Genomic DNA, 24353 nt, shown 5'->3' with positions numbered 1-24353 from the left:
ATTTCAGATGCTGGAAATATGAAAAAGAGTGGGGTGGGAAAGAGCATTGTATTAATAATGATGAGTCATCCTCAATCAATGCTATAAACATGGGATACATAAGGCAGGACAATATTCTAAAGTAGGACACTCAATGGAAGCTGGCAGTGAAATTTAAAAAGCTATTTTTTAAAAATAGTATTGTGATAAAGTCAGATTGGCATAGATCTGAGATTCCCAAACTTTTTAACCATGTTTCAACTCAGAAGGGATTACATCCCCTCCCACACCTCTACACTGCTGTTGCCTAGTGGCTGAGAGACCGAACTATGAATCAGGAAGTCTCTGGTTTGAACATTGCCTCTGCTTTGAACCCTCTAGATCAGGGGTGGATGGGAGATAGATCTCCAGATGTTTTGGACTTCAGTTCCCAGAAGGCCCTGCCAGCATGGCCAATAGACAGGTATGCTGGGAGTTGAAGTTGAAAACATCTGGAGATCTACTTTCTGCGTACCCCTGCTGCACGTAGCCTTAGGCAAGTTACTCTTTCTCAGAATCAGCTCCCCCACCCCACCCAATTTAAAACATGGGGATAGTAATGCTGACCTTCCTTTGAGGTTTATTGTAAGGTGATCTATCCAAAATGTCCAGAACCCTTCAAAACACTAAGTATTATTATATATACATACTTCCATTATTTTAATGGGATTCATATGATAGATCTGTACTGTGTGCTTGCAAAAACCACAGCATTTAACGCACACGTGCATTTTTGTTATGCTTATAGCATATGCTTATTTTGTTATGCCGAAAAAGTGCCTTGTAGGTTTACTGATCAGATTTGTATCTTGCCTCCAAGGTGCTCACAGCTCGTTCCCATTATATCCTCACTTCACGCTTGTCAGGCAAGATAGGCTGAGAGACAGTCACTCAGTGAGTTTCATGCCCGAATGAGGATTTGAACCCAGGACTCCATAGTTCAAGCCCAATATTCTTCCCATGCGGTGAATGTACTTCAGATGTTATGGTTTTACAACAAGGCTCTGTAGTTAAATAGCCATGTGTCTAATCCACCACTTAGTGGATGGTACTTGCCAGTACACCAGATGTGTCTGGGTCTCATGTCACTCTGGTAATGTCTCTTATGAGGAGCCATGAGGGTTAGGCAGTTTTTGTTAGAATCATTCTCTGTTACTCCAGTATGGTAAGGAATGGCATCAGTCTCCAACCCACCTGGTTTCTTCTATCTGATGGAACTGGAATGCTGTAGAATCCGGTCATGCCACTGTGGCAATATAGGAATTGGCACTATAGCAGCTACAGTCTATGATCACTGATCAGTCTTTATGAAACTTTTCTTTTTGAGGGCTTCAGATTTCCACAGGAGAGTGAAGTGTGTCATATTTGCAGCACTTCCAAGAATGAATTACCTCGTAAAGAGAACGAGATTGAAAATATTGGTTTTTTGGCTGCTGGAGAGAATAATTTGAACCAAGCATCCGTTATTCATTTTCCCAGTGGAAACCAATACTAATTTCAAAAATGTGTGCCTTTATGTAAGCAAAACCAAGCATGAGTATTGCTGTTCTTTTCATATTGTCCTCACGTCAAAAGATGTCCCACTCAACTATTGTTTACCAAGTGTAATTCCATGGTTTGTATATTGAGAGGGACATATTCTGCCTCTGTTAAAAAATAACAGTTCTAGATCCCAGCTATGGATTTCTAGTGGTTAATTTCAATATAAAAGTCCATGTATATAGGTTATAGCTTAAGGGATGTGGTATTCATTATATGGAGTATGATGGTGCTGGGGATTTGGATTTCTTAAAACTTTAGCTGTATTTTGGGTCCTCCTCAACCTGCAAACAATGACTTGGGCTTTCCTTCTCCAGAGAGCATGCCCTTGCCCAAGTTACCTTCAGCAGCAACAGCAAATCTGATGGTGAATACTCAGCCATTGGAAGGACCTGAAACAGGTGAGTCCAAAGCCCCTAGAAGTGTAGGCTGTGGGAAACATATGTTATCTGGATGTATTGCTTTATCTTGGGCTCCTAGGCAGAAGTTTTGTTACAGTAAGGGACACCTTGGTGGCATGCTATCTGAAATAAAGGACAACTGTTATTTTCTGTGGAGTAGTAGAAAATGTAAATTCAGTTAAATGTTCCATAATGTTGATGACCTGAAATAAGAATCAAAGCATTAAATCAAGGGGGATCCCTTAAAATATGGGACATCTGGCATTCATAATCTTATGCCAGGTATTTAGCTAGAGCCAGTAAGTTGTGTCATGATAACTGGTGGTCAGTTGTCCTCAGTTAAGCAAGCCAGGAATGTAGAATGTACTGCTTTGGTAAAGAGGACAGGAAAGGAGTGGAGCCTGATGTCGATTGACACAGGGTGATTTCAGCGGTTCAAAAGAGAGCTGACAGGATGCTCAAGTGACTAGTGTTTCCAAGTGCAATATGGCAAGCAGTGACTTGTGAATCTCTTCTGTGGTGAGATAAATGAGTTCCACCCTTACAGGCGGCCTAAAAATAACTTGAAATAGATAAATGAGTTCCAAATGCATGTGGAGCTGCTTCTTTGCACATTACAAGAAGAAAGGAAACAAATCTAGTTTGTCCGCTCCCCACATCTGTAAAGCAGTCACTCAGGAAGAAATGCCACAGTGTCAGTATCCATAGTTCTGCCATACCAGCAGCGGGAGTAGAATCCTTCCAAGGACTTGTGCTCCAGGCCCTCCTTCAGCTTTCTAGGATGTAACGCTTCAGAAACGCAGCATACTATGCATCAAAGTATGAGTCCCCAGATCCCAGGCCACACAACATCGGTGAGTTTCAGTTCTTCCATGGACATTGAACCTGCTGTATATATTACAGCCTCTTGATTATTCTTACACCTTTATAAAGATTTCCTTCAAAGTCCTGACCACCTGAACTAATTAGATGATTAGTAAGCAAGCTTCAAAGTAGTGGAGAAAATCCAAAGAACAGATTGGTTGACCTTGAAAAATCAGAAGGAAAATTATATAGCAGACATTGATTGTGCCTTCAAATCATATTATTGGGGAATTCCCTCTCTTAAAGAGGGGAAATGTGTATATGAACTCACTTCTGATTCCTTTGGAACTTCAAGTAAGGGAATAGACTTTATTCCCTCAACACCCATTACAAACAGTGGTAGCTCAAGATGCTGGAAGTACTGGTCTTGGCTTGCCCCAGAAAGAGAAGACCCGCTGTTGCCACAAATGGACCCATTTTCAACAACAGCACCTCCTACTCTCTTTTTAAAGGCAGCTGTTTCCTGCTCATTCCAGTAGTGCCTTCTCTTCCTTGAGCAGGCAATGCCTAAGCCTCACATAATGCAATGGCCACCACGGAACCAACAATAAAATGCTTCCAGGAGATATTGGAGAGTATATTTTCCTGTGGCTCATTTGAAAATTCTTTACTGTGTAAGTTTGTGTCACATTGTTAGACCTTGTTCTTGTCTGTTTGCCTTGTGTTTTGTTTCCAGGCATTAATGGTTTATTGTAATAAACCATTAATGAGCTACTACTTGGGTTGTACTCCATGATTAACAATATAATATGGATTTTTAACATTTATTATATATGTGAGATTGTTGTGTTCGTTAATGTCAATAGTTTGTTGTTGTTTGTTTTAATCATCACAAACAAATGAAACTATTATATAGTTATGACAAACATGTTAAAACTTCTTTTGTGTTGTACATGAGAAACTGCCACACTAATCTCATTTGCCTGCTCATGAGAATTATTTCACAAAACAGAGATAGAAATAATAGGTGGCAAACCCAGTTCTTTTTTCAAAACATGTTGGCAGTTATGCTGACAGCCTAGTTGTGTGAAATTTCCGTGATGTCTTGGTGATTTTCATGATAGGCAACACGTGCCACATCATTGTTCCACATTTCAACACCGCATAGTTCATTGTTGTGGCTGCCTGGTTCCCTGTTTTTTTTTCTGTTGTGCATTATGCAGTTCTGGCCTGAGCCAACCTGCCACAAGTTCCTAATTTTCTGGGTCGGTTTTCATGGCTTCAAACTTTCTGAAGGCTGCAAGTCGCTATGAAGGAACACGACTTAAAAAGAGCATCAGAACATTTTTCACTAGCTTTTCCTCCCATTTTTTAAAATGCTTCAGTTAATTGTCTTCAGACAGGCTGCCCAACAGCCTGGTTTTGAATATGCTGTTCCTTATATCTAGCTCCTTAAACATAAGCTTCAGGGATGAGCTTGAGAAGAGAACTCTGAAAAATATTAAGATTTCCAGAGCTAGCAAGAGAGCTGGGCTCAAATAAGTGATCTTATTGTCCAGACAACATATTGTTCTCCAGAAAATGGTTGTTTTTACATTACAACGTATAAGAAGCTTTTAGCAGAAACTGATTTCCTGATTGTGTTATGAGGGAGTTGAGGTTGTATGTCTCTTTGGGCTATATTGCTTGTTTTGTTTTTTAAGTATAGCACTCCAAAGTATAATCACAGACTCATTTTGTCACCCCACCCCTAATCTCTGTTCATTTACCTTATTCTGTCATTCTCATTGTCTGTTTTTGTGTGTAATATGCACCTGGTATTTTTCCTCTCACCAGTTTTCATTTGTATGACACAGCTAGCACAGCACTAAGCTGATACTTGGAAGGCACTTGTCCTTGTATAGATGTTTTAACTACTTGTTAGCCATTTCTTGTAAGAGAGCCACAGGATCTATCATATATGTCTCTATGAGCCATAGTAGCTCTTCATAGGGCATACAATACATGTTGGAAACATATGAATGGTAACACAGAAGAATATGAAGAATTATTCAGTAAAATGAGACACATCAGCCTTCCAGTGGTGCTTTTACAAACAAGCCTTATTTTTATTATTATTTTTAGTAACTTCTGCATTTCTAATGAAAATATAAAAACTGCATTGGCTGAAATGCAAATTTGATTTAATGATGGAGCTCTTCTTTTTTCTGTCCTGCATTAACAACATTCACCCACAGGTACCAATAGGGTGAGAAAGGCGAACAGTGTTGGTTTTATTGTCACATATGAAACTGCTCTGAGGGTTACATGGCATAGCATACTGCAGCATGGATGGATAGTATGTAGGTTGAGTTGGTAGCACACCCATTACAGTGGTTGTGGGATTGTTTCACTGTGGTGTGTGTGTTTTTAACCACCTGAGATATTATACTATGCTGCCAAGAGGCTCCTGATGGTTGGTCATCAGTAATGATATGGTAAAATAAGGATAAACTTCAGTGTGAGCACAGGATCTGGGTGTAAATCTTTAATACAGCCTGAATGCTAAATGCTGAGCCTAAAGCAAAGGCAAAGCATGTACAGAAATTGTATTTCCTAAGCTTAGGGAAGAGAGCAACATAGGTGTATAACAGTAATATGGTGGAGTTAGAATTAGCTGATGGGTGAATGTGCAGAAACACCAGCAATTATGCATGTTTACAGAAAGCTGTGGAGCATGTGCACAGACTGACAGCACAGTAGTTTGTAATAAACAAAAGACAGGTCCCTTCCCCCAAGGGGCTTACAATCTAAAATTAAACACAGGAAACAGTGGTGGGAGGGAAAGGAAACACAACTCACAGTGACCACCAGGAGTGAATATGTAAAAAAAAAAAAAGAGAGAGACAACCAACTTCATTGAAATAGCTGATCCCTAATTAAATGCTCTATTTCACCTATTTTTTTCAGTGCTAATGGGTTTCACACCATTGCTTAACCCTGACCCCAGCCATTCCCCTTGCTCAAGCAATCTCAGCCTGACTCAAAGTCTCCAAGCAGTAACCACTGTTTGCTTTTCACTGTCCATACAATCACCATTATGTCTTAAGGATGGTCTGCTGTTTCAAGCTGTTAAACTGTGGGGGAATCAGTGAGGCTGGTGGTCCCATCAAGCTGATGTTGGAATGCTCTGATTCAACAAGCTCTGATTCAGCAAGCCTCCTTCTGAAAAGGAATCAGGGCTATCAGTGAATAAATTCCATCCAGGTGTGAAAATCCACCCTCACTTGATGATCTCGTGATGATGCTGTGATGTCCTCTTTTCATGATGTCACAAAGGCACCATCCAACAGGCAAACTTCATGTGCCCTCTAGCTTGTTAAGTTGCTTGAGTATCAGCTTCCTTGCAAGCTGCATGCACACACCCCTCCAAGGTGACCAGCATAGCTCATGATCTGTGCCAATCTTGCCCCTTAAAGGAGAACCTCAGCAGGTCAAACCCATCTGGCTGTGTGGGAAGCAGAGCAAAGGCTGGAGAGAAGCTTCTCAGTCATGTACTGAAGCTCGCTCCTTAATAGATGGGGGAAGTAATATTTGTGGTCTGGCCATTGTAGGGCACTCATGAGTGGCAAACTAATAAAAATACTGTTTTTGTAACTTCCCATGAATTTCACTTGGGTTGTAAGATTTGAAAACTACATCATTCTTGCATTTTTCCCCACTATGCTTTTTTATGCCTCTGACTGCTACACTGCACTGGATTTGGCTAATGACTTGCAGAGGAATGCACATCCTAGCACTTTACAGCAAATTTATGCAAAAAATAAAATAAAACAGAATCAAATAGTAAGATGCATGTGTTGGCTGCTTGGCATGTTTTTTTTATTTTACTAAGAATGGTTGCTAGATTATCATTTCCTAAGTTGTTTCTGTAAAGGAAGATAATGATGGTAGTTCAGGTTGAGCTCCGTTTCATTTGTGCTGTTGAAAGCTGCTGCTGCTGCTTTTTTATTTTGTTTTTGCAGGTGTGTGGGGGGGTTCCTATGCCTTTTTGCAGCTTTTAACCTTTTCAGAATCATTTAACATTTGCACATTTTGAAATTCAAATTTGACAGATCCTTGCTTGCTGGACCTTGACATGGGCACACAGTGCAAGGAGTATCAGGTTAAGTGGTTCTTTGACTACAAAAACAAGATCTGCACCCAGGTTTGGTATGGTGGGTGTGGTGGTAACGCCAATAGATTTGAGACAGAAGCTGACTGCATTAGCAGATGCTTGAAGCCATGTAAGTACCCACATAGGGTTAACCCATTTTGCACTTTCAAATATTGTCAAACAAAGTTTCAGAGCAGAAGGAAAAAAGTAGTTTAAAAACAAACTCCACACACTTTTTCTCTACAGCAGATGAGAAAGTCATGCAGCTGCCTGTCCTTGAGAAAAGTCACTTGTCAGGTAAAATCAGGAATGGAGAGGATTATGCATCTGATCGTTCGTCATTACACGGGCTGTTCCTCTTGGACGCTTTGCCATGGCCACCAGCCAAATACACAGCGTGCCTTGTTGCTGCTTTTCTGCCTCGCTATTAAGTGTTTTATATTTCCCCATCTCTATTAACATGCATCCTGTCCTATCTAGAAAAAGGCTATGCTGGTGTGAATACATTACAAAATGGAGCTGCACTCTACTCTCTCTATCCCATCCAGAGGTCAGTCTCAACAACCAGGATAGCGGCTCATCGTGTTTGCTAGGCACAGCCAACTTCTGGTTCCACCCAGGGTGGGACTTCACATATCAGCCTTGTCTCTGGGGCAGGAAACAAGGTCTGTACTAGCTCCCTCGTGGTCTTTTTTTTCTTTCCAATTATACTAGTTTTATTTTATTCTATTGTTTCCTCAGCCATTAAGGGAACCCTTTCCCACCCCGTAGCAAACCTGGGATCGGGGCTTTCGTGTTGTTGCATACAGCGAAGCCTTCCCCCTCCCACAGTCAAAGGCAGACAAAGGAATGTTGTGGCAATGTGGCATCAGTAGCTGCACATGGAGCTTTTCTCTCTGCTGCCCCCTGGCCTCCACTTGGAACAGGGAGCTAAGCATGAGGTATGCAAATTCAGGCACTTCTCTGGCCACATCTCCCTTAAGAAGGTCTCATGAAAAGAAGAGGAGAAGAAGACCACAAGTCTAGGTGTGCCACCAAAGCTCTCGAGCCACCCAAGGCCCACACACTACAGACACTGCTCAAACCCCAGTTCTCGTTCTCCTCCCACTCCATGAGTCAGAGTATAAGCAACTCAAGAGAGGAGCGCACAAATGCTCTGCTGAGAGCTTCCATCCTCAGTGGATTCATACTGGAAGATGTCCTCAAGGCAACCCAATTCTTGAAGGTCTCAAACTGCTTCCAGAAGAGAGAGCCACAGTCCTTTACCTGAGTTGCCAGGTCAATCCCACGAACAGGAGGGAGAGCTCTCCAAGGAGGAGGTAACTTAGTCTCAGCCAATGTAGCAGGTGCCATTCTTCCAGAATATTTTGCCATTTTGCAGGCTACAGCACCATGTGCACCTTGGAACTCACTCTGCCTATGAAGGATCATGAAGTTGTATCTAAGGAAGCTGGCTCTTAAACACTATGCCTGAATCAGATGCAGGTTCATGTACACTGGTACGCAATACAGGGTACTGTCAGCTTGACACTTGCTCCCAAAAGGGGGGCACTGGTGACTTAACTGTGGATCCAGGGCATAACGTATACCTGGGCAGCAGACGTTAAATGTTTGGAAGAACACAGGTTTGTGATCAATCAGAAAAGAATTCCTCCACTCAAAATAACACACTGATCTCATAGGAGTAGGGATGTCTGAGAATGTAAAGGCTGTGCAAATTTCCCCTCCATTTACTTCCCAGCCTCTAAATTTGCACAAATTTAAAGACTGGTCAGTAAACAGAGGGGAAATTTGCACAACAGGAGTAGCTACTCCAAGAAGCAGCTGGGAAATGGGGGGAGCCAATAACTCCCCTTTCTGATCTTGCCAGAAACACTTGCTCAGGGAAGTGTTGAAAGGGAGGAAGACACTGTCGAGTGTCAGTTCAGCATTTAACAGCAAAAGGGTTACATTGCCAAGTGGGAGATATTGTCGTTGTCCCTACCCCCACTTTGGAGCACTTACCTTGCTTTTTCCCCCCTGGTGCTTCTGAATTGTGCAAATGGGTTCCCCTTCTCTTACTATCATTTTCCCCCTGGTTTTTCATAACTGAGAGAGCTTCGGCTATTGGGCAGTATAGAAATGAAATAAATAAAATAAAATAAATAACTGTGTGCAAATTAGCCAATATGCAGTCTTGCTGTGTCCGTTTCCTCGTATGTTACCTACTCCGCTTTGGTGCTCCTGTTGACAGGTGAAACGTACAAGGAAATTGACACAATAAGACTACACATATCTGACAGCTGAATCTGCACTCTGGTGAAAGACTGGGTGGTGTGTTTTTTTTTAAATGACCCCACTTGCACAAATGTCAAGATTCAGAACCCCCGTTCCCAAAAATCCAATTTGCACAAATGGTGGGTGCTGAAAAAATGCGCGAAACATTTCCAGAATCCGGGGGGGGGGGATCCTCTACAGGCTGTTTCCATTCCACTTATCAAAATGGAAACACTGCAGCAACCTGTCGGGCTCAAATGGAGCAGAATTCCCAGCACTGCACACCCCTGCATAGGAGTGACCTTATACACTGTACAGGACCAGTTGACCTTTTCAGAAGAATCTTGGATTTGCCACAGTTGCAGAGGAGGCATCATGGACTCCTAGGGATGATAGACCCTGGGAATGCTAGTCTCCTGTAAGGAACTGATGTCCTGAGGTTTCATACAAGACCACATTAGAAATTCCTATTGGAATTCCGACAACAGATCACAGACCACAGACCAGTCTCAGCCGAAGTCAGATCCTCCCTGGATTGATGGACACCCAAGGACAAACCATCATTTGGCATGCCACTCCAGGAACCCACTGGACAATCATCACTACAGACACCAGCTGTAGATGGGGAGTACCCTCATATTCCTGAGAATGTGGTCCCAGGAAGAAACTGTGGGTATCAGTAGCCTTGAACTGAGAACAGTCTGACTTGCACTCCTTTCCTTTCAGGACAAGATTTGCATACTGATTCACATAGACTGCATTGATCATGATCCACCTGAGTAGGCAAAGGGAAACAAAATACCGCTCTCTGCAAAGGGAGGCCAGTAGATCTTCACCTGGAGTCCATAGAGCAGTATATGAGGCCAAAGACTCCATTAAAACATAGATTGAGTTGTTGTAATCAGAATGGAGGCTAAATGAATATGAGTTGTAGAACTTTAGAAGACCAGAAACTGATCTTTGTGCAATCATCACAGCAAACTACATTGGAGTGACTTAAGGTAGTCAAGGAATGATGGGCAGTGGTCATCCTTGTGACCCAGTATTGATCAAGAGGATCATGGTTTCCAAACTTTTACAGATGACAGTTTAGAAAATCATTCAGCTTCCAGACCTCCTGGTTCAGAATCCAGTGTTCCACCTGCAACTGGACAGGTTTCGGTTAACAGCCTGGAAGCTGAGCCAAAGATGTTGAGGGATCTGTGTAATTCTAAAGGATATCTGGACACAATGATTTCTCTTCATATAAGGATTTTATGAACAGAGATTGCAATATCATTTGGAAGGTCTTCATGACCTGCTGTGGTGATCCAAATGGAAACTGCTTCCAAGCAAATCAGAGGTTAAAGGAGTGCCTTTTCCCCCAGGGTAGTTTACAGAAGAGCCTGAGCACTAGCACCTTGCAAAGACAGCTCTCTGCATTAATTAGAGTCCTGGATTGTGGGGGCAATTGCTTTGTACCCTCTTATACATAGATTGGTGAAAAGTGCAGCACTCAAGCACTTGCCCCTATACATTCCTGACCAATGTGAAACTTAAACTGGGTCCTCATTGTCCAGAGGAATTCCCTGTTTGAACCTTTGGTGATGGTCCCTCATGCATAATACTGTATTCCTGCTAGCCGTTACTGCAGTGGGGGAGGGCGGTTAGTGAAGGGAGTTGTCTGTTGGCAAGGTTCTGTTAATGTTTGTGCAGGCTAAAGATATATTTCCCTTGCCATAGATTTCAGGAATGTGTGCTACTCTCCTTTTGTCCTAATGTGGCTCATGAGAGGGAGAAGGATTGGCACAAATTAAGATGCTAGGAGGCTGCTAAAACACATGGGAACATTCATATTGTCCTAAGCCATTTTGCAAGATGCTGTAGTTCTCTTAAGGCACATGTATTTCTGTCAAGTCCATCCAAAGCAATGGTGCCTTTCTTTCATGCCCTTGGACACTGTGGGAGAGAGAGACATTTTCTTACTGTAAATATTCATTCTTCAGCACGTCCAGAATGCAGTCTCCCCCCCCCCCAATAGCATTTTGGCCAGAGCCACACTCTTAGATGGTTGTTGGTATATCCACCACTCTTAGGCGCATGTGGAGGTGGGGGATAGAGTCTCATAGGGAATACTTTGTCTGCTCCTTCTTCTGCATGCATCCAAAGCAATTTTTGCATTTGGCTGTTGGCTCATATGGTCATTTTAGGGTTTGTTTTTTTGTCCATGTTAGTTCATGTTGTGGGATCAAAGAGCATTGGCTTTTCTAGTCCAGGTTTGGGAAGGTGGGGAGCTTCTCCACCTGGTGGAGTCAAAGGAGGCACTAGCCTTGATGTTGAGACTGCCCCCAGGACACACTGGGGAACAAGAATTTATTATCAGAAAATTCCCCTTTCTCTGATGAGCATGTAAAGATGGTAACTTTCATTACTAGTACTGTATTGTCTTCAGTCTCACTAACATGGTCACCTATGTGTTTTTACCTTTTTCTTTTTCTTTTTTACAAGCAATGCTGACTTATTGGCATTGTTTTTATTATATACTTTTGTTCAAGTGGTCTCCTTTGAATGGGAAAAACCCTCTAGACCATAAAACTGCTAGAAGCACAACTAGAAGGGAGCCAATGAGAGCCAGTGTGGTGTAGTGGCTAGAGTGTTGGACTGGGAGTCGGGAGATCCGGGTTCTAGTCCCCACTCGGCCATGGAAGCTCACTGGGTGACTTTGAGCCAGTCACAGACTCTCAGCCCAACCCACCTCACAGGGTTGTTGTTGTGAGGATAAAATGGAGAGGAGGAGGATAATGTAAGCCGCCTTGCGTTCCTTGCAAGAGGGAAAAAGGTGGGGTATAAATATAATAAATAAATAAATAAATGAGGGGGGGTTCAGCGGATATGAATCAGGCTTTGGATTAGGAACATCAGTTAAAAAAAAATCCAAACAAGCAGCCCACAAATTCTGAACATGCCCAAAGAGTCATAAGGTCTTTTGCTGGCTGTGAATCCCCTTGCACAAAAGTGAGATTCACGTATCTACAGAATCCATAAGAGATTTCTGTCCGTTTTCTGGAAAACATCCGAAAAGGGGAGCTAGTGATAGAACAAAGCTCTTCCAAAGGTATTGAGAGAGAGGTGGAAGAGCGGAGTATATAGGTGAACCATATTGAATCAATCTTCCTTTGCTTGTGTCTTCTAAAAACATATTGCCACACTAGCTCAGATTAGTTTTTAAGTTTATGGAACCCTCTCAATAGATCAGGGATAGGCAACCTGGTGCTGTCAAGATGTTTCAGACTGCAGCTCCCATAAGCCCCAGCCAACAATGCCAATGGTCAGGGATTTGGGGAGTTGTGGTGCAAAACGTCTGGAGGGCACCATGTTGCCTACCCCTGCAATAGATATTGCTTTGGAATCTACATCATAGGTTTTAATAATATACTCCACAACATTAGTAGTTGAGCATTCATTCTGAAATGAGACGTTAGTATCACTATGTAACTGAAATCCAGATTTCAGCAATTTGAGTCATCTCACAGAAACGATGAGGACAAATTGAAACTTTTATTTCTGGCTCACAATTCCAAGCCCTGTTGAACGTTGGGGCTCTATGGACAAAGAACTTTGGCTCTGCCTCTGAGCCACCTTTAATTTAATATTATAGATGACCTTAATTTTAAAATAACTAAATGTACACAGCAACACTTCAATCGGAAGGGCTTCTCTTAGAACTATGGCTGCATTTTTAAAAAAATGATATGAAAGGCATCAAGACTTTAAATAAAGTTCATTTAATTTGTGTTTGGACTGGTGTAACCGGTAGGGTTCAAACAAGTTTGTCCATCCAGCTGAAGACTGAATATACAAAAAGCATTTTGGAAAGACACCACAGAGCCTTTTTTTTTTTTTTTTTTTTTACAATGACAGATTCAAGGGTATTAATTTAGTGGATGGGAAGTACAGTGAACAGCACAATTCTTTGCACTAGATCTTGAATTGTATGTGCCTGATATGCTAAGGACCTGGATTGGAACAATCGTGCAAAAAAGAATATGTTATTGCAAGGACATTTGATGATCAGGAGATATTTCAGAGCTCAGATAATCATGTCCTGAGCTAACAGCCCCTTAATGTGCTTTATGACAATCTCAAAGGGTTAAACTGTGGCAGATGTGAATTGAATGCCCCCCCTCCAAAAAAGTCCCTCAGTGACTGGGTGGCATAGCTTGTTTGAGGGGGCAGCAACCCTCAAATAACCCATGAGCTGTTTTTGGGTCGAGAATTGCTACCCCTGTGCCCCACAAACAAGTCACACCACCCAGGTCTGGAGGACATGGCAAGCTGTGCCAGCGAGAGTAATTAGGAAAATACAGCTGGCACATGACTAGTACATGCAGCAGGGTTAACAAGCCACCATGGAGGCTCACTGCGATTGTGTGAACCAGCCCACTGAGTGGAGCTGGAGAAATAATAACTCCTCATCAAACTTGATAAGTTTAAAATAAACTCCTAAACCCTATCTGAGTACAGGCAGTTGCATTACAATAGGACCAAGAATGTTAAATTTAACCAGCACAAGAAAAATCACAGTAAACTGAATATTAAATAATGGACTTTAAATTATGGAGAAAAATTATTTTCTTCATTGATTGCTGAGAATACTTAATGGCCTTCCAGTAAGGATTTTTATTTGGGCAAGCCATTTAAACCAGTTTAATTGTGGTGAGGAAAAATGAGGCTCAAAACTGACACAATTCCTTTTCAAGGATACATCAAAACAATGAGGTGTTGAGTTAAATTTATTACTATCCAGACTCCAGGTTGTGTCTGCTCACGATTAGGCTACACAACCACAGTGAAATAACTGGTCTCAACATTTACAGGACAGAAAGTGCACAAGAAGAAGTTACCCAGGAGGAAATTGCCCAGAAGGAAATTGGAAAGCAGAGCAAAAAAGATAGCAAGAGCAGGTATGAGAAAAAGAAAAGAAACCAGAAATTAACTGGATCAAGGAAAGTATATGTGCTCAAAAGAAATAGCTATTTTAAAAAAAGAGGTGTGGGGCCAAAAAAGGAATCTGAATAAAATTAGCTCAGGGGCAGAGTGCCGGCCTTGCTTGCAGAAGGGCCCTGTTTCTATGCCTCACCACTCAGAACTCCAGCAGCAGGGCTGGAAAATGCCTCTGGGTGAGACCCTAGAGAGCCACTGGAAATCAAAGTAGACAACACTAAACTAGATGGGCCAGTGGTCTGACTGGCACTTTCAGACACTGATGGATCATCTCTTAGAATGGCCCAAATTACATATAACAGCAGCAAATTAACATGCCTAAGAAAAAGAAGAAACATGCAAAGTAAAATTGTGCTCTGAAGCACTGAGGCAATGGGACTGAGGAAGACCAATTTTTGAGTTTGCCTTTACAGAGGAAAGTGTTCAAACATCGATCAAGTCCATTGACACTGGCCCTTGTGGAATGATGACACTGAAATCCTATGTAGAACTCTCCCTGCTCAATTAAAATTATCATAGGACTAATGACTTTTTTGCTTGATTAATAGGTACTTGGCTAAATCAAAAGACCGACCTGACATAAATTTTGGCTTCACTACAAAAAACAAACCAAGAAGAATAAACACTTACTTTAAATCACTAAACAATCCAGAATTGTAGGGATAAAAAATAAATAAAGTGATATTTGGCCAAATGTCAGAGCCATCTCAGGAAGTTCATGACATAGGTGAGGGGAGGGAAAACATGCAAATATGAACATAATGAGTTGAGAGGTGAATTTAAATAAATTTTTATCCTGAACTTCTTTTGCACTGAATTTGATGGGAGCAAATTAGACTTTTCCCCCTTTGGACTTGTCAGAAGCTGAAGAAGAAGGTGTCTTAAGGCCAGAATTCAACACAATGAGACTTACTTCTGAGTAGACCTGTATGGGAAAGTGTTGTAAACCTCTCTTGCCTGGATATGCAAGGCATTCTGCGTAAGAGCCATCTCTATGTGAGAATGAGACCTCTTCCATTTTGTACCTACGTTAGGATTAGGGGCACTGCAGTATAATCCAGCAGGTTAGATTTCCAACATGGATAATGTAGTTCTGTTCCTGTGAAAAATTTTCCCAAAGCCACCTTCTGTCTAATTCTATCTGACTTATTTACTGCTGTGAAAAAAATACATTGGCATCTGGATGCACATGCTCACCAGGAGTTTAAGAATGGTAATGTACATTAGTTTAAGTCTACGGTAGCTAAAAGTAAGGATACCTGAGATATTGCAGAGTCCATAGAAATAAAGAGCCACATCCCTAATTAGGACCCTCTTAATGGTGGTCAATCAGCTGCAGGCACAATTTCACAGCCAGGCACTGGAACAGGTAGGCCATGCTGGTGACAGAATTATACTGCCTTCTGAAATGTGAAATCAAAGATCTAGGCAAAATCGCTCAGTTGATATGCATTGATGAGTACGGTGAAGTTATGCCTAGGGATACCTTCTGAAACTTTGGCAGGGACTGAGAGGAACGGGCAGGCAGTATTGAGATAGTGTCCCTGAAAAAGAATGTTAAAGTAGCTTGAAAGGAAAGCAGAAATGGCTCCATTCTGATGCATAGACAATCATTCTGGAAAAATAATAATTGTATATTAATATAAAATACTAGAATGGTGTCAATCATTGTATGATGACATCAGTGAGGATATCATTTTCTTTTGAAATACAAATATTTTTATATTTCAAAAGACAATTTAGGTTGATATCATCATGTATACATGACTGACACCATTCTTGATTTATATATTGTTATATTAAGGTGTTTGTGTGTTTTTCAGAAGGCTTGTCTATGTAACAGAATGGAGCTATTTCAGCTTTCATATTTTTAACTCAAGCTTATTCAAGGCTCTTGGTTTTTGCCTTTTAGAGCTCGCTAACATAGGAATTCATTTTTCAGATGTCATTGGGCTTTAGCTAGTACTTGTTTCATTATGTACAATAAAGTTCTGAATTTTTAAAGACCACTTTACCTTTTCTACTGGGTTGCACATACTACAGTAGAAACTTCAGGCATACTTGATAAAATATGAAGTTCGTATATATGCAGAAATAGGCCACAAGTCCTTTTTTAAACATTCAGAAGCAAAGGCACACTCTATTCCCAGTAGCCATCGCCTAGATTTTTAAGACCAAAATTTACCAAAATTCTAAATGCGCTGCCTTTCACATTCAATAGAAAATTCACATGGCCTTTGTATTTGTAAGAGCTAACCCACCACTATAGGGGACAACCACTTTGATGACATAAAACTACCCCCGCCCCCGGAACGGCATACATTTAATGCATGAAATGAAAAGCAAAGCATAGGGCTGTTAGTGTTCTATTTAAAAAATAAATAAAAGTAGATTTTTCTACTTTCATATCAGTAGCCTACTCCTTACAAGTCTGGAAAGTCTTTAATAATGTCAAGTATTTATTAACTGCACATGTTGTTTTTTTTCCTGTGCAACTGGTTTAAAATATATAAACACATAAGGAATTTGTTGCCTAAAAATGTGTTTTCAATCTGTGGTAAAAGACTGCTTCAGTTAGAATGTTTGATTTTACCCCATCCCAGGCCTTATTGGCTTGTGGTGTGTGTGTGTGTGTGTGTGTGTAATGTGAGTGTGAAACAAATGATCAGGTAGTAAGATGCCCTTTATGAACTGGATATCTTGATCTAGAGATGATTTTCTTTCCTTCCTTTCTTTTCTTGGACATTGTAAATCAAAGATGCATCTGATTTATTCTTAAGCCCTATTTAAATGTGATATTGGAACTTACCTATGTGGTCTTGCAGATGCCAAGTGTCTCATTTAAACTGGGCCCTCAGCCACTACGCATGTAACATTAGCAAATAAGTGCAGCTCCTGACTGGCTTATGGATGCTGCAGTGTACAGGCAAAACATCTCATTTTTTAAAATTTATCTTTTATTTGCAAATACAGCAACAAACAAGGCAGGGGAGAGCCACAAAAAAAAGAAAAGAAAGTGTATAACATATCCAAACACAATTATCATTTACATCACCCTTAATAAGAAAAGACAGAAAAAAGGCAGGGATTTGCCACTTTTGTTTCAAATATGAACATTACTATAAGCAGTCCATGCATCTAAATAAGCATCCATATGAAATTGACAGCTGTAGGATATACATTCAGATTTAGCAAGAGCAGTAAGATCTTCAGACCACTGAATGATAGGTGGTGGGTGTTTATCCTTCCAAGTTTGAAGTATAAGACTCTTTGCAACTGTAAGCGCTCTCAGTATCCACTTTTGCTGTCCATCTATTAATCCCCACATCACAGGAATATAATGTAAAAGCACGTGAACATCTACAATTATCACAGATTTTTCAAGAACACATTTTATAATGACTTCCAACTTCCAACCAAACAGAAGCCACTACAGGACATGCCCAGGCAAAACATCTCATTTAAATGAGATGTCAGGTGTTAGCAATGCCACAGGAGAAATTTCTTCTTGCTCACCTGGTGATCAAATTGACATTGGGATTTAGAATTGAATTGTATATCGTTGAGATGAAAAACACTCATATAGGACCAACTGCATCGCATTTTATATGGGGAAGTGTTTGTTTGAAATCATCCCCAAATCAAAAATAGGATGGGGGAGAAATTTGTTCTGTTCACATTTTAATGCAAATCTACCTAATTCACACTTTCCAAACCAATTTGAGAACCAAATCAAAGTTAACTTTCAGGATTTGCACTTCTCTGAACTTTGTGATGCACATCTCCAATCAAAAAATGTATACAAAAATGTTTTTATTAGGGGAAAATGTGGACAAACTGTGATCAAAAATGTATCTCTTAGTTAAACCAATGTACAAAAATGCATTCTACTTTGGAAAATTGCTGTAAAATGTGTATATTCGGCAAAATTGTGTACAAAATGCATAAATTAGGAGGCAGGTGTTCAAAAATCCATACATTTTTTGTGCAGATGTTTAAAACCATATTCACAAACTGATATCGAAACGGGACAAAACAAACTTAAGATTGGAAAAAGAGAAACTAAGAGAACCTGGAATTTACAGATTTGTACATGCCTAATCAAAAATATATCACAGCAGAGCAAAGGCTTCACCTAGCTTTTTCTTTAAACTGTGGTAAATTATTGGCATGGAGGCCATTTTCACACTGGGGCACCTTAAACAAATGAATCCCACATGAGACCTGAAATTAGTAGTTTTCGTGTGAGGACTGTTCCATCTTTCAGAAGCATGCACAAATTGGCTCTCAGTGGCACCAGTTTGGAGCACAATCAAAGAGGCTAAGCCATGGATGACATGAATAGCCTTTATATTTGGTGTGCCAGCACATATATGGCTATGATGGGACATGACATGTGATGTACAAGCATAATTTTAAACCATGGCATTATTACACTTGTGGTCTAGTGACAATACAATGGCATTGCAAGCAACTGGACCAAATACTTTCAATACCCTTCAATACTCCAACCTAACTCCATTGGAAACTGTGGCCAAGAGTGGTGAAACAATGGTAGAATTTATATATAATGAAATGGCTAGTTATGGCTAATTTTTCAGTGATAACTGAATACTTCTCAGATAAAGAAAAATATAAGCTTTAGTTAACTTTAAATGGTTAAGGGCACAATCTTATGGCTGCCAGACAGCGGCTGGATGGCCATAGGATTATTCAGTTTTTGGGAACAACCTCAGAGCCCGTGCTCCTGAGCGATTCCCAGAGAACTGCCTCCCCACCCACTCCCCCGCCACTTTGTAGGTGATGCGGATTGTCCCGGGTTCCGCACTCGGAAGAGCAGCGCAGAGCGGGAGGAAAGGCAGCGTTCCTGAGGGCAGGGAGGGGCAGGGACCGCAGAAGGACCAGGACGACGCTTCCTATGCATCGTCCGGCTGCCCCCTCCCCCGAAGCGCTGCGGCTCAAGAGCTGAAATCAGCCATCTAGCCACAAATGCAGGGCAGCCAGAGTGCGGAGAAGATCCTCTCCATGCTCTGCCCACCCTGCATTGGATAGGCGGTCACATCCGAGTTCAGAGGCAGCTGACTATCCCCATAGGATTGCTCCCTTAATGCTTTAAAAGCTTTTTGGTGGAAGTATATTAGAATGATGTGGCTACACACACACACACACACACACACACACACACTCAAGCATGATAAAACATTTAGTTTTTCCAAATTCCTTTGAAGAGATTTACTCTGATGCCCCAGAGATCTATAACAGGTATTGGAACTTTGATCCATGTGTGAGCTGCCCTGCTTTGCAGGACCTTTCCATTCATTCAACAGAGGGAACTCATATCTGTACACTTTCCTTGGTATGTGTGCATCAGTTGCCTCCACTGAAATGAATATATGTCCAAGAGATCAATGAACACTTATTCAGTCTCAGATTTCAGGATCAGGGCAACAGGGGCCCTTGCGGCTGAGATTTGCAAAATGATAATGCATCTATTGTGCAGTGCTTCTGTACTGATTTCCTGCTAGGTAACTACTGATGATGTTCACATAGATTTTTATATTCCGCTCAAGCAGAACCAGAACCAGTAACACTGAATTCTGAAAGCATAACATTGAAACACCCTTTCTTGGCTGGTAACAGATCTGCAAAATGCCCTGTTACTGACAGGTGCCCCACTACTATATGGTGCTCACACATTATCTGGAAGACTGGCAAGTGAAAAATAGAGCTTAAATATATGTTCCTTATCAAGGCAGAAATCATTGTAGGGTGGGAATTAATTTAGTAAAGATAGTATTTTAGATTAATCATTAATGGTGGTCCAGCACCACTCAGAGGTTGTGCCATCCATTAGTTATCAGACAAATACTGTATATTCCCAACAGATTTTCTAAATCATTCACTTGAATTTCTGTGTGCACAGGCTTACTGTGTGGAAGTGATGGGAGAGCAGGACTTCTATGTAGTTTAGAGGGTTTTTCCCTTCCTGTCCTCCATTAAAATGACAGATACTCATTATAATTGTTTCAGTATTTAAAGTTAGGTCAGCGGTGTAGGGACTGATGCTATCCTCTTACCAAATTAAGCATCTTCCAGGCATCCCACAAATTTGCTATTAGTTGTTCCTGTGGCAGAAAGGCTTTCCTGATTACTGTTGGGTGATTTCTGTGTTGTCATGTACAAATGGTTTCTGTTGTCCTTTAATCCTGCATGCTATACATAGCGATCAATTAAACTTCATATACTTGTTACTGTTCTTTAAGCATGCTCGTCAGAGGGAAAGCTCTATCTTCTTGTTCCAGAATATCTGTGAATATGCAAAGAGGTGGAGACTCACCCAAAGTGCACAAGTCCATGCATTTATTATTTGTCTGTTGATTTGCAGTCAAAGATATCTGTATGTTGCGGAAAAAAGAAGGACCCTGCAGGGATTTTAAACTAAAATGGCATTTTGACCCAAAGACCAAAGGTTGTGGTAGATTCTGGTATGGTGGTTGTGACGGAAATGAAAACAGATTTGAGACACAGAAAGAATGTGAAAATGTCTGCATGTCAGGTAAGAAATGACTTTTTATTTTGCAAAATAAAAAAGTTCTTTCAAACTTTATTTGAAAGAGTAAGCAATGAACAGGCTTGTACAGTGAAACTGTCGACACCAGAAGAATGTCTGAACAATTGGATTAAATCCAATTTATATTTGGATTTAATCCAAAATTGGATTTAATCCAATTTAATCCACTATTACATGGTACTGCTAGGTTCACTTATGAGGACAGATCTCATGGCACTCACATTGCCAAATGTAAAATGTAATGTAAAAAATATTTATAGTTAGGGTTGTTTGCATGGTGTGCTAAGACAAAATTTGAATCTTTCCCAAAGAAACAAAAAAAAAATGCAGATGGATAGCATTTCTGTAAATGTGCTTGCTGACATATATTTATTCAGCTGTCCATCATTTATTCTATAGCTGATTCTTTATTTTTATAGAAATGTGATGATGTAGCCCTGGGAATAGCTAGAAAGAAAAATGATTGCAGAGAATATGAGACTATTATTTGCTGGTTACTACTATACTGCATCATTGTGCATAATCAGACTTTATTCACATGGTCCAAGCTATGAAGCTAGTCTACTCATTGGGAAGCTAGAGCAGAAGTGGACTGGCTTCAGTCTTGTGTGGTCTATTCATTTATTAGAATCTCCAAGGTCCCATCAACCAGATGATACTAGAGTTCTGCCTTCTGCTCACCCCTGGCCCTGGCCTATAAATAAACCATGGGGCTATGCCGGTTGTAAAAGGGCACTTTTTAGAAATGAGAAATCTTGGGTTGGGCATCAGACATCAGTGGCCATTCTCTTGAAAACCAGATGTTGTATGTGCTCCCCCTTTAGACTCATAAGGCAGTATTCTCATCCCAGCTTTGTTTTTTTCTTATGAAATATCCTAATAAAATATTTTTGCTTTTCCAGCTCATGTCAAACCTAGCATGGCAACAAAAATAGGAACCTAAATCACAGCAAAACATCAACACATACCTCTAAGAGAACCAGGGGTCGACCATTGCCAACATACCCCTTGTAGAAGCTAAGGGTATAGACTACCTTGCACTGTGCTATATCTGCTTTACGTTCTAAGCAAACCTTGAAGAAGTGTTTTGCTACACAACTTTATCAATATGGTGCTAAACTGTTTGTGGACTGAATGCTAAATGTGTCTGGGATATACTCTATACTTTCAACATTATGTAATATTTACCCACCACAGATCTTATTTCTTTGAGCAAATTACAGTTTCTTTTGGATTCAGCATCATGCCTATTTTAGGCAATGTAAAGGCTAGAAAATAATGGAACAAAGATCACTGCAACTGTTATGTACTTGCTTTTATCATTTCCATAACTGAGCATAACTTTAGATGGAAAGCCTTATATAAAAGGAGTAGTCAGTTCTGAAACACAAGCAGTCCAACTTTTCATTCTGTTTTTACTCTTCCTGGATTAGACTTTATACTAATTCTCTTTTATGCATATGTGATCAATCAAACCAGAAGAAAATACAACATTTCTTAATACAGATGCACTGCTGGGACCAACGACTGAGTTTTTTTAAAAAATAAAACATGGTATAGAATGTTATTGGCAATCCTCTAATGTTGTGTGTTCTATCATTTTTAATTTTTTGCAAGGGTGGGAATTTATTTTTATTGTGATTTTGTTTTTAGGAAATCTATACAAAAGAACTTTTAAATAAAGTTAAATTGTGATTTTGAAAGTCTTGGTGTTTTATAATGTCTTGTGTGGGGGGGGGGGGGGTTGCAATAAAACGCAAGTTTCTACAAAGACTCAAGCATGCAGGTAGCTGGTGACTCACCAGACAGAACAGCCAAACATGGCAGGCCATTGTGAGCTTCATAAACCTCCTACTTTTTCTCCCTGTCTGGGGATGCAAAAACAGAACTTGTCAAGAACTTGGCAGACATGGCTGGTGAAATGCATTTCACAAGCTGTCCAGGCCTGAAGTAGATATATGCCTGCCCCGTCTCATAGGCTTCCTGTGAGATAGGCTGTATTCAATGAGTCCCTGTGGCTATACAAGGAAAAGGTATAATTGAACTTGCCCAGTCTCAAATGTAGCTAGTACAGAGATCATGCTCCTTCTTCTAAGAAAACACCTGTCACACATATCTTTGCATGCTGTGAAGGTTTGGTGTCCCATGTCTGTACTGCAGCATACCAGAGTGGCCATTTTGAAATTCCCATTTCTGGGGAATGGGAAAAGGAAGAATGGTTTAGTTGTCTAGCAGTTGCAGATTGTACCTCCTCCCCACCACATCCCAGTAATCCAGAAATGGTCCAGCTGAGCCTCTAGTTGCATTTCCCAAAGTAGTCCCTTAGATAACAATAGCATTTTAATAAACAGCTCCAGAATAATTGCTCACATAGATTTCAATCAAAGTCAAGTGCACTAGCAAAGCAAAAGTGGGTTTATTCTGTGGTTGATGATAGAGACAAGATGATAGGTTTTGCAGAATTACTATCTATTGATATAGGAAAATGCAGTAACTACTATCTAGCCCCACATTTAATGGAAAGTGTTCATAAAAGTGTATATCCATCCATCACAAAGCCAGAACTGCTCAGATTGGATATCTGTGCTTACCTTTCCTCATTTGGGCATTTTCTGGGGTGTTATAAAACGGTTTAGATTAATCAATTTTAACTCCAGCACTTTATTAAAGGATAAGGGCTGTTTATAAAAAAACCTGGTTCAGTGGGACATTAAAAAATGAACAAGGAATAATGCAGTCCTGGTGAAGAATCGATTAGGGTTGGCGGAGAATTTCTCCCCGAAACTTCGGGGGGCCGAGCGCCAACGTGTTCGGCCCCCCGAACAAGTTTCGGGGAGAAATCCTCCGAACCCCCCCATCCCCCGCACCCCCCCCCGGGACGGGACTTACTTTCACCGAATGTCCCTCCCGGTGGCTGGTCCGGCCGGCGGTTCGGCGGATGTTCGAGCGAGGCGGGAGTGGCAGCCGGTCTTTCGACCGGCTGCCGCCGCCACCATTGCAATGAAAGGAAAAAAAAAATTTGCAAAGTCAGCCGTGATAGGCTACGTCAATCGTCACGTAGCCTATCACGGGTGACTTTAAAAAAAAAAGTGTGTATGGATAATGGCGGCCCCCATAGGGAGCCGCCATTCCCCTTCCTTATTTGGTCGCTGTAGTCTACGTAAAGATTTACGTAGACTACGGCGAAAATAAGGGCAACGCTATTTGCGTTGCCCTTATTTTCGCCATAGTCTACGTAAACATTTACGTAGACTACAGCAACTAAATAAGGAACGCGAATGGCGGCTCCCTATGGGGGCTGCCATTAGCGTACGCGCTTTTTTTTTTTTTAAGTCACCCGTGATAGGCTACGTGACGATTCACGTAGCCTATCATGGCTGACTTTGCAGATCTAGCCGTGATAGGCTACGTGAATCGTCACGTAGCCTATCAGGGGGCGTTTTTTTGTGTTTTTTTTAACTTTCGCGTTTGCGTCCGGGCGAGGCGGGAAGCCTCCTCCCCGGCCTGAATTTCGGCCGGGGCGAGGCGGGAAGCCTCCCCCCCCGGCCAGAACTTCGCGGGGGGACCAGCGAAGCACCTCCCCCCCACCGCGAACGTCCTTCGAGGACAGGTAAGTGACTTTCGTCCACCCCTAGAATCGATTACC

General features: G+C 41.1%; 1 protein-coding gene across 1 annotated transcript in view; it reads left to right on the top strand.

Annotated features, from left to right (window-relative positions):
- Nucleotides 1–22413, top strand: part of COL6A3 (collagen type VI alpha 3 chain) — a 157600-nt gene extending 135187 nt beyond the window's left edge. Inside the window, exons 39-44 of the mRNA XM_084820265.1 lie at nucleotides 1875–1958; nucleotides 6857–7027; nucleotides 7144–7194; nucleotides 14010–14096; nucleotides 20522–20692; nucleotides 21610–22413. Of these exons, the coding sequence (XP_084676391.1) occupies nucleotides 1875–1958; nucleotides 6857–7027; nucleotides 7144–7194; nucleotides 14010–14096; nucleotides 20522–20692; nucleotides 21610–21650 (605 nt within the window). The 3' untranslated portion in view covers nucleotides 21651–22413. The remainder of the gene's footprint in view (nucleotides 1–1874; nucleotides 1959–6856; nucleotides 7028–7143; nucleotides 7195–14009; nucleotides 14097–20521; nucleotides 20693–21609) is intronic.
- The last annotated feature ends 1940 nt before the right edge of the window (nucleotides 22414–24353 follow it).

Source organism: Heloderma suspectum, chromosome 1, assembly GCF_057233095.1.
Source record: "Heloderma suspectum isolate Gila_16-S chromosome 1, 16-S_ref, whole genome shotgun sequence".
NCBI lineage: Eukaryota > Metazoa > Chordata > Lepidosauria > Squamata > Helodermatidae > Heloderma > Heloderma suspectum.
Note: the sequence above shows the minus strand (reverse complement) of the source record. Positions and strands in the feature narration are given on the sequence as shown.